Here is a 15,405-nt window from a genome sequence, read left to right on the forward strand (position 1 = left end):
TGCAAATCTCTTATGGCTCATCCTCAAATATAGCCTCAGCCCTCTGATCTCCCAGGGCCCCTCCACAGGTAGAGAATTCTGGTAGGTGACTGAGACCTGCTTTCCTGGGATTCCCTCAAGTTTAAAATCTTCAGCAAACCACCCTCCTCTCATGAAACCTAAGATCAGAGCACTCAAAAAGAACAGAGAGGAAGAAGTTAATTTTACCGCAGTTCAAAGTGACCCTGTCTTATGAAGCATCTTCTCCTTACTTGGTTGGAAGCCATGGAATGGTTAGCCCGGGCTCAGGTACCATGCCCTGTTCTGCGTCTCCTGGTATAGGAAAAGAAGCCCCCTCCCCCAGCCCTGTTTCTATCATGGAGAATGTTCTGCGACAGTCCCAGAGTTTTTCTCTGATCAGTAGCAGAAAAGGGCTTTGAGGGACATTAGACATCAGCAATAGAATTCTGAGAGGATTTTAATAATAATCCAAATCCCAGCAAAATTATTTCCAGAGGACACACATTTCAGGTTTCTTGAAGAATGTTTATAATAAGCCGGAGAATTTCTCTTGTTGTCGTTAATGTGCTAGAACTGGTTTCAGTTAAATTTTACATGAAAAGGATATATTAACCTGCATAAAATATGTGCCTAATCTCGATTTAAAATTAAAAAGAAGGAAAAAAATCCACAACCACATGTACAATATATTGCCCCAAGTAAAAGCCTTGGGAAAAAAACAAAAACTTTGCTTGTACCATGCTAGTACCATTTTTACAGAGATAAAAATTCTATGCCCCCCTTGGTGCACATGCACATCCCATTATTGTCACGGGGAGTTATGTATGTCGACTGGAGGGAAAATCAATGCCGAGGCTTTGGAAGGGATTAGAGTGGAGAAAACAGAAGTCATTTGGTTTCATGGGTTTCCTCAGATCCAGAGAGAACAGGCGCTGGGCTTTAGTAAACTGGAAGTGATTCTGATCAAGTGGAAGCAAGAATATTCTGTACTAGGGAGCCTGGTCACCCTGACACAAAGCAGTCATTTCCATGTGGGCCGTGCAGTTCATGTTACCTGACAGTATCGGTAAACACCAACTAGGGCGGACGCTTCTTGGCTGTGTCAGAGGACAATAGATATTGGTTGAGACTGATTTTGTTGACAATGGGCTAAGTGATGTATTTTAAGACTGGGTAGCACATTAAGCACCCAGTTCTTGGAAAAAGTGAGACTCCTATTGCAGAAATGCCACAGACAGAGGCTGCCTCATTCTTTTCTGTAAGGGTAATGTGATGGTAGTTTGAGAGGCCAGGTGACCACCTCAGGGCTCTGTGTTTCTCCTGTGTACTGCACTCTTGATCCATTCTGATCACTTTTCTGGCTTCTACCTGTTCATTCTCCAACCCTCACTGAGCACCAACTGGTAGTATGCAAAGTACTATAGGGTCAGGGGCATGAGCCTGTTCATAGGACAAAAGTAAACAGGTAAGAGAGACAAGATAGGCCACAAGATGTTCCAGACAAGAGAGGGGCATAGACATCTGGCAGATCCTACTCCATGGTGAGCTGCCCTAGTTGTGCAGCCTATCCTGCTCCCAGGGGTCCTGGTAGGTCCCACTCTAGGACAGGCCTGTCCCTGCATGTCCACAGGGACTGTCCCTCCCTGTGGAACAGTAGCTTGTTTTCCATCTCAGCTTGGCTGATTTGCTGCCTTTATTGGGCACTTCATTTCTGGGATCATTGCACCATTGGGAAATTTTTTTAAAAAACTTTTTCACTCTATTTTATTTTTGTAATCTCATGAAACAATATCATTTCTGCTCACATTTGATTTTTTTAAGCCTATTTCATTTAAAACATTGGTTTTGAACACAGAGTACTTCAGAGTTGTTATTAAAAGACTTTTTCAATCTTGAATGAAGAATACTAGAAATGAAGTGCCATTTTTGGAAGGAAAGAAAAAATCATCAGCATGTCTATAACACCAAGCTCGGCCTCCAAAGTATCAGGAAGAAAATCTCTACATGAAATTCTGAGTTCACAACAAAATCATGGTGCATTTGAGGGGAATTTTTATCCCTAGCCAGACTTAATTATAATTTCTTATTATAACTTTCTAAGGTCAAATTTATAAATTATCAACAAGCATATGTGATGACCCCCAAACAGTAAGACACAGCCTCTTAAATTTATGGTGAGGGTATGCATAGAGAGATAAAGAATAGAAATTATCAATTCATCCTATATGCACCCATTGCCAACATCATATACAATGTCAATTTAAAAAAATAAATAGGCATGATTATTGCTGATTTAGATTTGGTGTTAATACTTGTTTTGTTTCTATGCAGAATGGTTATGACCTGACACTAGTGTGATATTAATGATGATAGTGATGATGGTGATGGTGATGATGGTCATGGTGGTGGTGGTGATAGTGGTGATGATAATAATGATGATGGTAATGGTGATGATGATGGTGGTGTGATAATAAGGCTAATGCACATACTTTGGGGGCACTTTCCATGTGTACTCACTGCCCCAGTACTTACCATAGATGCACTCATTTAACTCTGGAACAATCATAATTGCCTCCATTTCAAGAAAGTCAGGAGAAATGATGTAGGTCATTACTGGAAAGGTAAATCATGATGAATGCTCTAAGTGGAATACAGGAAGAATCTCCAAGTGTTAAAATACAAAATGAAATTTCATTCCTTAGCTCTTATTTTTGGACGTGGTATCTGCTAGGCATTGGACTTATATTTTTATAAATCTTTGTCCATCCTTAGGTCTTGATAAAGACCCTGGATCTTAATCTACATATTATGAAAAACCACTGGGGAATTTTGTGTGGGGCAGTGAGTGGCATGGTTTGACTTATAGTCTAGAAAGATTATCTTTCCTACTATTAAAAAGAATTCTTTGGTACTGGCCTGAGGCCCAGGGACATCCATCAGCCCCTAGTACATGCTATACCCAAGGAGTCTAAGTGTCTTCTTTGCATCTAAATATTTCAAAGGAGCCAAACATTAAAGCAGTATTTGCTTATAATCTATAATAAAAATAATAGCAACAGCAATAATAATTGAGCTCATATAGAATTTACTATATGCCTATCAGATACATAAGTCCACTGTATGTACTAATACATTTAATCCTTAATATGATACTATAGGAAAGATAGTACTATGAACCCTACATTGCAGATGAGGAAACACAGGTACAGAGAGGTTATGTACCTTGTTTAAGGTCACACAATTTGTAAATGGCAGACTTTCTGTCACTAGGAAAATATGCTCTTAAGCACCATTGGACAGTCCTTTGCGTAATCCAATGAGTCGAGGAGAGTATTAAAAGCAGATGATTAGAAGACTGAGCATGTTAAAGATTGCAGATTCTCAGAGTGTACCCCTTTGTTGAACCAGAAAAAAAAATACTCTTTTTTTTTCTAAGCAAAAGCAGTCTTGAATGACACTGCCAGTAAAAGTACTTTTGGAAGGCAGCTGGGAATACATATATCCATGGTCCATGGGGAGGAGAAAATGAATAACCATATTAGATCATGGAGCGGTCACTGTGCAACTATGAAGTTTCATGTATCAAGACCATTATCTGTAATCACATTTTCGCTTGCAAAACATGCATTGGTGAAACCTAGAGGCAGCCATCTGTCTGATGACTTATAAAATCTTAAGCCAGTGAGATTTAGCCCTAGGCCTTTCTGTGTTTGGCTTCAGAAGGTTCTAGAGATAACCATCTCTCTCTGTCCCCAAAGCAGTTGATCTGTGGCATATATCTGTCTGCATATTGAATTCATTCTAAGAATGTGCTTTGCTAAATATCTTTTGAACTCTAGGGAGTCAAGTGCATGATATGAATTTGTCCTGTCTAGGATCCCAAGGTGCCGCAAACCTGGATAGGACTCTGAATTCTTCATCTCCATCCAAGACTTCTCTTCTAAGCTCCAAATCTTTCCTGTCCCACATAGCCCCAGAGCACATTGGATTATTTACAATTAGTCACTGGTTAACCACACAGAGGCCGGGGGTGGAGGTGGGAATCTGGGCTGGTACGATACTAAGGCTTGTAAATAACTGAAACAACATGAAGTCTTCCCTTTCCTCCATTGCCCTCCCTAGTCCTTGGCTGCTCCATGTATCTGCCTTTGGAAAGTCTTGGGTTTTGTGGCTTCAGGGTTCCTGTTCCCTGAAACCAAGCCAGACTTCTGATGAGGATGGCACTGGTTCTCTTCTCCCTCTGGCTGTTCAGTTGGAGCACACACTGTGCACTGAGTGGTGCGAGCCTATCCCAAGCTTCGTGTGATTTGTACCAGTGATCCTTCACTATTTTCTGGGCCTGTTGTCTACCTGTCTGGCTCACCTGGATACATGGTATTCACATCTGAGCATAGACATAGCCTTGATCCTGCTTTTGTAAATGCTGATGATAGCCATGAACATGGATCCTGGCCAGGACTCATGGGCTCTGAATACAGACTTCACCTGGCCACCCAGAAACCTTGAGCAAGTTTCCTGACTTTTAAAACGGGTTTGCTCATCTGGAAAGTGGGTGTTATCATTGGACCCACCTCATAAGGCCAAGGTGAGGATGGAATGTGATGGAGGATGTTGGTCCATGTTTTCTGGGTTCCACTCTAAGAAGGACCGATGCTCCTGCACTGTGTGTGCCATCTCCCAAAGCCACTTCTGGATCATGTCCTTTGATCCTTTGTGTAATATTTCTCTCTTGGAAAGATCTTTCATTTGTTGGTTTTTATTCTTTATTTTTACTTACCCTACACATCAGAGAGCTCTACCTCTTCTTTCCATAACATGTTAAATGTATGCCAATCAGCAGACCCCTGGAACTCAAAATGAAGTCAAGGTTACATCCAAGGCATGTTGATCTCAGTATCACCCATAGGAGCCATGGCATGTTTTTTCTTTCCCAAGTTGACTTACAGAGACTCCCAAAGACCCTTCTATCCACAGAGCTTACTGAACCCACAGCCCATCCTCCTTGGTGGCCAAGGTAGTATGTGTTCAGGGAGAGTTTGTTTTACCAGTTACTTCTCTGTTGAATAAAAAATGAGCACTTATCTTGAAGGGAGAAGAGGAAGTCTGCCCTTAATAATTTTCATCCTCTCTTGGGTAAATAGATTCCTGATAGCGCAACTCTGTAGAACTGCAGGTTTGTGTTTTCGCTTGAAGGTGACGTTAGCATAAACATCCTGTGTCCTGGTTATTGATCTGTTGCTGTGATAATGGTATTACCCAATTGAACTTTTGACATTGGGGAGCTTGCAGTGGCTGCAATTGCATTTTTCTTTTATTCCTGCAAACTTAATTCAACTTGCACATCCAACTGTGATCTCTATGAAAAAGTAGTATTTTGCAGGAGTCTGCATAAGAGAACATTAATTTTCTCTCCCTCCCTCCCTCCCTCTTTCCCTTTCCCTTCTCTCTTTCTTCCCCAGTAGAAATGTCAACTTTTTAGCTTGAATCATGGAAACACACCCACAAAATGAAATGCTCAGAAACTGCCCATTAGGAGCTTGGAGGGTGGTGTGTTCCAAAGAGATGTGTAACTTCTGAATCCCCTGGAGTTGGTTTTTGTAGTGTCAGCTAAATCAAGTCATTTCTTTTCTGTAGATGTTCTTTCCATAATCATCACCCTATAACTGGGAAGGAAAGGCTTAAATTAGAGGTGGGAGATGCAGCCTGAGCTGTCATCTGTGGGTGCTGCTCTTCCCCACTGGCGGAACACAAGGGTGGGGGCTGCTTGACAGGCTGTCTGGAGCTGTAGCACTTGCACACTCCTTGCCCACCCTCAAGGGAGGAGTCCACCAGACTCACAGATCCGCACTGGAGATCTGTGCTGTATGATAATCCTTCCCTAGTTTCTGAGGGGATGAGGAGGTATGAGAATTTAATCTGACTCAGCATCTGCCTGTGAGCACTGGAGTTGAAGTCTAGGATGGGTCATTACTGTGCCACTGACACCTACTAGAATGGTTATAAAAGAAAAATAAGTGCTGACAAGGATGTGAAAGACTCAAAACTCTCACACTTTGGTGAGCAGGAGGGAAGTTTCTTATAAAGTTAAACACACACTTGCCAAGTGACCCAGCAGTTCCATTGCAGGGTAATGCCCTAGAGAAATGAAAGTATCCCCCTAAAGACCTATGAGTGGATGTTTTTGATGACTCTAACCCACTTGTCTCTCAGCAGGGGAAGGGATATGCTGACTGTGGATGGGTATGCTAACTCTAGAATACCCTAGAACACTTCTCAGCAATGAAAGGAACAAACTATACACAAAACTTGGATGAATCTTGAGGGATTCAAAAAATTATATACTGGCAGTTTCAAAGAGTTACATATTCCATAATTCCTTTTAAGTGACACTAAGAGACAAAATCACAGTGACAGAAAAGAAATATGTGGTTTCCAGAGGTTAGAGTTGGAGGGGATGCATGACTATAGAGAGGTATGGGAGTGGGGGTCATTAAACAGTTCTGTATCCTGATTGTGGTAGTGGTTACAGAAATTTACACGTTAAAATTCATAGAACTCTGCACCTAAAAGTCAATTTTGCCCCATGTCATTTTTTAAAAACCTCCTTTATACCACTGGAAGACAGTAGGAGATATAAATAGAATTGTACTCTTTGGACTGAGTGTGCACACATGTGGGCACAGGTGTGTGAACCTGCCTGCAGGTTTGAGAGGGCATTGTATATCTTTAAGAACAAAGCTCAGAAGCATACTTAGAACATTCTTGGGTTAACTTAAAAATAAATTCATAACAATTTATTATAAAATCCCTTCATTTTTTACCCATTGGGCAGTTTAGAAAGAGGGAGGAGGGAAATTCCAGAGGCTCTGAGTACAGGAGGATATCACATGTATGCAGAGGACAGTGTCAGGGAGGTCACCACAAAAGCCTGGTTGGGTTTTGAAGGAATTGAGATCCACCTTGTATACAGGGCAGGAGGATTTCCATGCCAAGGGTTTTAGCTTCAACAGAAACCTGAACTGGGAGACTTCAGAGGGACGCCTGGGAGGGAGGCCCAGCAGATCACGTAGGCTATTTTGCATTCATAGCATAAGCCCTGGTGTTTTCAGTGGTCTCTGGATGTCCAAAGTACATAAATGCCTTCCCCTGGGGCATTGCAACCTGTGTCATTATTGCTAAAAGAACTTCTCTGATATTCTAAATAATGGGTCAGATCTTGAGGCAGCTATCAGCAGGTTCCTGTGCATTGAAGGCATTTGTCCTCTGGCCCAGCTCCTGATGCTGTTGTCATGGTATTATAAGCCTCTCTTCCTTTCTCCCCTAATCGGTGAAGATCTTTTTCCACATGAAAGCAGCAGACAGAGATTAAATGCTGCCACTTCTCACCAGCTGGTCCTTCTATTTAGCCATGGGAATGTGAACCCCAAAGCTTTGACTTATATTGTATATTTTGCTTTGACTGGGAGTGATTGGCATTTATTTATCTGATAGAACAAAATATCTGGGCAAAGGCCAGGGCCTCTGCCACGACTTATGGCACCTTTGTGTAGGTTACAAAAAAGTATCTCTTGAAGAGACAAACTGCAGAAGCGCTCCCTCACCACTGTGGGAACAGCCCTGCATCCTACAGTGATCTTGGGATCACTGAGTGTTGGGTGAATTTCATCCCTCTGTCATCCAAACCTGGATGACCCTGAGTAGAATGCAGGCTGGTCCAGGGGTTCACTGAAGCCAAAGTCCACACTCCTTTGTCATTTTTTCCTGCACCATCTTGAACATGTCAGCCTTGGTTTTCATTCACATTTCATTTGTTTTCATTAGAAGGAACAAGAGACCTTGCCCAGAAAGTCTAAGCAGACAGGCCTAGTAGAATCCCATTCCAGGGCCATGAGCCCTTTTCTTTTCTTTTTTATTTTAATATTTTTTTTAGTTGTTGATAGACCTTTATTTATTTGTATGCGGTGCTGAGAATCGAACCCAGTGCCTCACATATGCCAGGCAAGTGTGCTACCACTGAGCCACAGCCACAGCCCCCATGAGCCCTTTTCTATAGGACTTTTCTGTCTTCTCTTTGGTGCATCCCAGACCTCAGCCCAGTTTCTTTCTGAGCTGCAGCTTCTCTGCACATCATTTTGCTTCATCTTAGGTCTTCAGCATAAAGAAAGGCAAAGAAAGAAAATCAGCCTGAGAGAGCTCTCTGGAGGAGTAGGGGAGAGCATAGGGATTGGGGCAGAAGTCATGCGACAATAAAACTGACTTTTCTCATGCAGAGGCTCTGTGTTCTCAGTTTTAAAGATGAGAATAACCTTGGGTTCCATCCCAGCTCTGGGTTTAGTTCAGATGCTAAAAACTGTCCTGCAGCAGTCTTGACATGTGGCGGCCAGGCTTATTACTCAGATGGGGACATCACAGCTGGGTCTTGTTTTGCACCCCTCATGCTGGAGCCAAGTGCTCTTCTTAGCAGTTAGAATATAAACACCAGAGTCCAATGCTCTTTTCTGAAAGCTGGAGAAGTGCTTGTGCTGCCAGCCCACCACCTAGATCTGTTGTAGCCCAAAGACAAGGACAAGTCACAGAGGACAGGGCAACTGGGGTTGAGAGTCGTGTGTAGGAGGTATTAGTCCTAGGACCTTTTTTCTCTAGCCCTATTCCTCACTGAATCAGGGATCCATGCACAGACCTTGGTCCCCTCCAAGGGTGGGATGCTCTCCTCAGCTGTTGACAGAAAGTGCACGGATCTCTTGTATCCACCCACCCTAATCAGGTAGTTCATCCCCTTTTCCTCCAGGAGGGCTATTTTCTCTTCTTCCTCTCTCTTCTGTCCCCACCTTGGCTAATGGACTAGTGTGATAAGGCCACCACAACAAAGTGCCACACTGAGGGCTTGTGCAATGGAAATGTGCCTTCTCACAGTGCTGAAGACGGGAACTCTGAGATCAAGGTGTTGGCAGGGCAGGTTTCTCCAGAGGCTCTGCTCCTTGGCTTGCAGATGTATCTTCTCCCTGTGTCTTCACATCTGTCTCCTTTTGTACATGTCTCTCCCTAATCTCTGCTTCTGATAGGGACATCTGTCATCTTGGACTAGGGCTTGTGATAATGAGCTCATTTTAACTTTACTAGTGTTTTAAAGAACCCATCTACAGATATAGTCAGTTCTAAGTACTGGGGGTTAGCACTTCAATATGGGAATTTTGAGGGACATCATTTAGCCCCTAATAATGAATTTCCTAGAATTTGTTAATTTCCAAGGTTAATTGTTCCCATAATTCTTGTTGATGCATGAAGAATTCAGAACATGCAAAAATGGATGGTATTTTGACTGACTCTCTAGGGAGGAAGCAGTGATACATTTAGTACCTTCTTTGGGGCAGGCACTGGGCCCATATGTTCACAAACCTCATTTACATCCTCATTGTCCCTGATATCAGGGACAATGATACCAGCAAGGCATGTATCATTGTCCCTGAGCACCAGTGAGGCAACTGGCCCAAGGTCACACAGCTGACATTTGAACTGAGGTCGAAATCCTTCCTGTACCTGTGCTCTGAAGTCAATCACAGGATGATGCCAAAGGGCAACTTTTCTCACCTCCTCTCCGAGAACACTTTCATCAAATTAAGAGAAGTTTCTTTCATTCTAGCCTTTTTCTGTATTGACATCTGTCTGTATCTGCCCTCCAACCCCCCTTGCTCATAAAACCCTCCTCCAACCTGAGAAGAGAATTCTCTTCGGCTGATGGGAAATGTTTGATTAGACAAGGTGTTGGGTACATATAAGATACCAAGCTGCTGAACAAAGCAGCCCATCTGTATGTGTGGGTTCTATGTCCATGGATTCAACCAACCACACATTGAAAAATGTTAGAAAAAAAAAATGCATCTGTATTAAACATGTACAGATTTTTTTCCTAGTCATTATTTCCTAGATATTTTAATATAACAACATTTGCATAGTATTTACATCATATTAGATATTATAACTAATATTATAATATTATATATATAATATTATATTATAACACAACACCATTTTATACAAGGGACTTGATCATCTTTGGGGATCTGTGAAGTTCTGGATCCAGTCCCCCTCAGATACCAAGGGACACATAGATAACAAATGGTAGCCCTTTTTTGAAGGATAGAAAGAATCTGACCAGGAGAGTCTGAAGGCTGGCCGGAAGGGGAAAAAGCATAAACCAAAGAGCCCTGGAGAGAAGAAATGGCAGCACTGCTTCTCACATGTTTAGAAAGTTCTAGGGCTTTTTACTAAGGGGCTACCAGGACTTCCCAGCAGTTTGTTCACCTCTGCTGCCTCTTCCACAGTGACTATAGCAACATTTGGACATAAAGGTACAGCTCAGGTATGAGACCTGAATATCCTACTTTTGCAATTCCCTTTATGCTTTCATGGGACCTAAAGTGATAAGCTTGGTTGTGAACAGCCTGTTCAACATTATTAAAATCTATACTCTGACACTAATGTCCCTTAGACACCAAAGCCCCTGATGTTCAAGCCCCTTATGTAAAATGGTGTGGCATTTGCATATAGTCTGTGCACATCCTCTTGTGTACTTTAAATCATCTCTCGATGACTTACAATACCTAATGTAGTATAAATGCTATGCAAATAGTTGTTACACTGTATTGTTTAGGGAATAATGACAAGAAAAAAATCTACATGTTCAGCACTGATCAAGTTATTTTTTCCCAAACATTATCCATACACAGTTGGTTAGATTTGCAGATGGAGAATTTGCAGAACTTGAACTTCTATCCTTCCTGTACTTCCAAGAGTAGGGAGGGGACTTGAAAGGGCAAACTAACAAAATACTTCCTGGTTCATCTTTAGAGACTCCATGGCTGCCCTCCAGTTCTGGAATCGCCATAGACACTAGGAGTGATTTCTTAATTAAAGTTAAATTGGGTTTGTCTAATTGGGATTGCAGTGAATTTTCATCACCTGAAACACAGGTGGGGCCCTGCAGCAGATCTCTCACCTGGCTCTGCTCCATTGCAACCACATGCTGACTTAACCATTACATACTGCTCCTGGCTCCTGGTTTTACTACCAGTTCACTAGTCTTATTTAGTCTTAATCACATGCCTCCAATATTTCTCTAAGCTACTTCTCAGATGCACTTAAATCTTCCACTGAAGCATCAATGCAAAGAAAAGTAGCTTGGTGAAGAGTATACATTTGCCCCCTTTCATTGGCGATTAAGAATTTATTCCCAGTTAAACACATTAGGAAATGTAATTAAGCAATGGTTGATGGTCCTAGACAAGTGTGCCTGCCAGAAAAAAAACAATAGGTTCTTTAAAGATGCCAAGGACTGATATTATGCATCTTCTGTTGGAAACTGTATGCATTTCACTATCCCGAGCCTCCTGTGTGCTGCCTCATATCTTCAATCAAATTATTATATTCCAGAAATATGCATAAGGGAAATGATTGTACACATTTTATGGTGGGTTGTTGCTTGTAGCAGTAATTGAAGTACCTTTTCCACTTATGAAAGTACTAATTTTATTTGTTTTTATTGCTTTTCTAGATGCAATTATTTATTTAGTGTGCTTTGGCTTTATTAAATTATGCTTACTATAGGAACATCATAAAAATGTATGAAAACAACACATCAGCCCAGCCAGCCTGGTGACCTGTATTGAGAACGCTAGTGTTATTTTTCATATCCAAACGTAATGAAATAACTTAAGAATAAACAGATAATCTACACTAGAAAACAATGCAATTTCAAGGTAATGCAATAAAACACCTGGACAATATGATTTTATAAATCTTGGTTCTAAAATTTACATGAGTTGGGTTTTGAGTGCTTATTTGAGGACACATGGCATTTCTAAATGGAATCATTATAATGTGAAATGTAATTAAACGGAAAGGCAAGAATGTAAACAGGGTTTTTGTTGGCTGGTAAGATGTGGAAGACTAAGAAGCAATGTAAAGACTTTTGGTCTTTACAAGCAGAGACTCTCATCCCTAGGTAGGGTCTTAACTTTGAACTTGAAAAGCAGCTAGACAATCTGTGCAGTTTGCTTGGTAATCAACTGAACCAGAAGGTCCTGGATTTAAGGAGTTTTTGCTCTTTTTAGTTATACATGACAATAGAATTTGTTTTTATATAATTATACAAGCATGGAATGTATATTCTTCTAGTTAGGACCCCATTCATATGGATGTATATGATGGTAGGATTCACTATGATGTATTCATAGGAGAATTATTTCAGATTCATTCCACTGTCTTTCCTTCTCTTATTCTCCTGGTTCTTCATCTCCCATCCTTCATCTTTGCCTTGTGCTTCCTGATCTAGTATTATGCTCCCTCTCAAAGAAAAGAGGCTTTTTTTTTTTTTTGCTTTGGCATTTTTTTTCAAGAAACTTAAGTTGAATGTAATCAATTTACTTGTCCTGAATTTTCATGAGATAAATAAACTGGCTCCTGGTTTTAATATTAGTTTTTTCTAGTCTCTCCTAGTCTTACAGGTATGCTAAACATGTTTATCTGAGCTACTTATCAGATGCACCTGAGCCCTCCATTGAACCATCAATGCAAAGAAAGGTAGCTGGGTATAAACTTTTAAAGACCAAAGTCAAAGCAACAACAATCAATCTAAAGCCCAAAACCTCATTCTTCCTTTCTCCCTCCCTCTCTCTCTCTTTTCGTGGTAATTATTCCACTTAGATTTCCTGGAATTAACATTGTTTATATTTTCCTAAACATTACTATTTTACTCAGTATTTCAAAATATTTTCAATGAGTTGAACAAAATATTCTCATAAAAATGTTGTAAGATTTTGTTCATTTACATTCTACTCCATTTCTCATTCCCTATTTTTACTAATTTATGCTTTCTCTTTTATATTGATCAATTTATTTTTTCAGTTTATTTGTTTTATGGGTGATTCCCAAGCATCAGCTTTAGATATTCTATTGTTTGTCTGTTTTCTGATTCTTGCAGTCTGGTTTTATTTTTATTGGTTTCTTCCTTCTGTTTTACTTTCTGATATTTCATTCTTCTTCTAAATTCTTGAATTGGATGCTTGATCTAAATCAGATATTTTCCCATAAGCATGTAAGGCCTGGATTTTTCTTGAGCAGTGTTTCAACCATACTGCTGGCAAGTAATATTTTTTTTATCATTATATCATCAAGAGACTCTGAAATTTTAGTTTTATATAAATTAAGTCCTTTATATAATTCTGCTGGGATGTTTTGTTTCTGTCTCGCTTTTTTTCAGAATGAAAGTTTTCTTTGTGGTTTAATGTTAACCACATTTTGGAGTGTTCCTAATCAACTTGAACACAGCTCACAATCTTCCTTTGCAGGGCATAGTGTTCTATATAAGACAATGAGAACTGTTGTATTAACTATGTTATGGGTTTTATATATACTTTAACTTGGTCCCCATGCTTTTCCCTTTAAGTCCCTCAAAGGCTATGAAAATGCATACTTTAAGATACATATGTGCTGTGGAACTGCATGTGGTCAGCTACAATTGTGTTGTTGTTTTATAGCCAAAGATTGCTGAGGAGAACTTGACCTACGCTGAGCTGGAGCTGATCAAACCCCACCAGCCTGCCAAAGGTGTCCCCACCAGCACCGTGTACGCGCAGATCCTCTTTGAAGAGAACAAGCTGTAGTGCCACCGTTTCCTCTCCTGTGGTTCTGTTATCCCCACCACCCAGTTATTTATGAAACCTCAGAAACAATGTCCCTATTTTTATATTTTCACTTGTGCCTTCGCATGTGGTGGGGAGTCCCTTCCCAACACATTCCAGGTGCCTTGGAAGGTACGAGGCTGCTCCCCTGCAGAAATAGGAGCTGCAGCCTTTGGATGAATCTCCCCAAACAAGCTGTTCTGGGGCCTGAGCCCTGGGGCAGAAGGACTCTGCTTCTGAGAGTACCTCAGGAGACTGCTGAGCCAACCTCCTACACTTTTTCTCTACTTTCCCCGGATTTTATTTTGTTAAAGTCTTTTTAAAAATCTTAACTGTAATCTGCCACCCTTCCTGTATCTGTGATATTGAACTCCTGGTTTATAGCTACAGGAAATGCCATTATAGGCCAAAGTGTAAGATGGTAGATATGTAGTAATTGGTTTTCAAAGACTCAGATAACATTGCCAGGGCACCCAGAGCACAGAAACCCACTGATGGCAAGCAGCCACTTAGGATGGCATCCATTGTTTTAAATAGATGCACAGATCCTGGTTGTTTAATGGCAGAGGGGATGATTTGGGGAAAGCCTGAGGTTTGTCTTTGAAAACTCTGGTACCTCGTGATTCTCAGAGGCTTCAGGTCAAGAAAGACACCATTCTAAAGGTCTGCTGGTTTCAGCAGAATGAACCTAGATGGATAGAGAAACATTGCTTACCCTTTTCCAAAGAAACAAGTTTGCCAACAGTGGACACACTAGAGCAAGTGGGGCTCTTCAAAGTGTGCTGAGCTCAGCCGACTCACACTGAATGCCCACTTGTGGGAAAGCAAGTCTTCCACCAGGTTCCCTCAGGGTGGGGGAATCAGGAATATAAGCCATGCTGAAAACGTGTGTCACGAAGACCCTGTGCTTGCCAAGTGCCTTGCCCAGCTCAACCTTTGACATGAACTGTAGTGGGCTTGGGTGAGCATCATGGATGTGTGGAACATAAATCCATGAAGTTGCTCTGTGGACCTGCATGATGTACAGAAATCTTGAACTCACTGAAGATGGATTCATTTAGGAGAAGTCATCCTGTCACTCTGTTTTAAGGATGTTTCTTGATATGTGAGTGTACTCTGGGTGGCTATTTACTGCACGCTATAGAAATTGACTTTGTAATGGACCATTGTATATATGATAAATTATCTATTTTAAATACAGTCGGGGTATGAATTGTGCCCCCCTCCATATCACTATGAGACTTTGGTTGAGTTTCTTATCCCCGAATAGCCTCAGACTCAATGTGTGTGTAAAGGTGAATTAACCTCTCGTAGAACTCTTAAGGGTAAACTGGGATAATGAGTGTTGCCAGATTCTGGAAGCTCTAAATTGCTACACAGTCTTTTTTGACATTTATGCTAAAACAAATCTGCATTTCCAAAGTAAAAATTTCTAAGACTTTCATTGCAATAGCTTTAAAAAACAAATTTTGGTTCACAAATTTAGCCTGACAATAATGCTTCCAAAGTCCCACGATACCTTTCCAATAAACTCTTATGGTTTATTGGAAAGGGTCCAAATGGAAGTAGCTATTGGTTTCCTGGAAACAAAAATGGCCTGCCTTTACCAAGTGGAAGTCTGTCGTCTCTAGCTGACACCCTGCCCTCAATGCCAGGTCTGAAAGCTAGTGAACACACCATACAACTTTTGAGGAACCAGCACGATTCAGAAGAACTCACTAGAAAA

The 15,405-nt window shown here is 41.0% G+C and overlaps 1 protein-coding gene across 1 annotated transcript in view; it reads left to right on the forward strand.

The window, feature by feature from the left end:
* The window catches only part of Vstm4 (V-set and transmembrane domain containing 4), a 92,579-nt gene extending 77,667 nt beyond the window's left edge, over positions 1 to 14,912 (forward strand). Inside the window, exon 8 of the mRNA XM_027947931.2 lies at positions 13,536 to 14,912. Coding sequence (XP_027803732.2) covers positions 13,536 to 13,661 — 126 coding nt within the window. The 3' untranslated portion in view covers positions 13,662 to 14,912. The remainder of the gene's footprint in view (positions 1 to 13,535) is intronic.
* Positions 14,913 to 15,405: the final 493 nt, after the last annotated feature.

The sequence above is a fragment of the Marmota flaviventris genome, chromosome 4, assembly GCF_047511675.1.
Source record: "Marmota flaviventris isolate mMarFla1 chromosome 4, mMarFla1.hap1, whole genome shotgun sequence".
Taxonomy (NCBI): domain Eukaryota; kingdom Metazoa; phylum Chordata; class Mammalia; order Rodentia; family Sciuridae; genus Marmota; species Marmota flaviventris.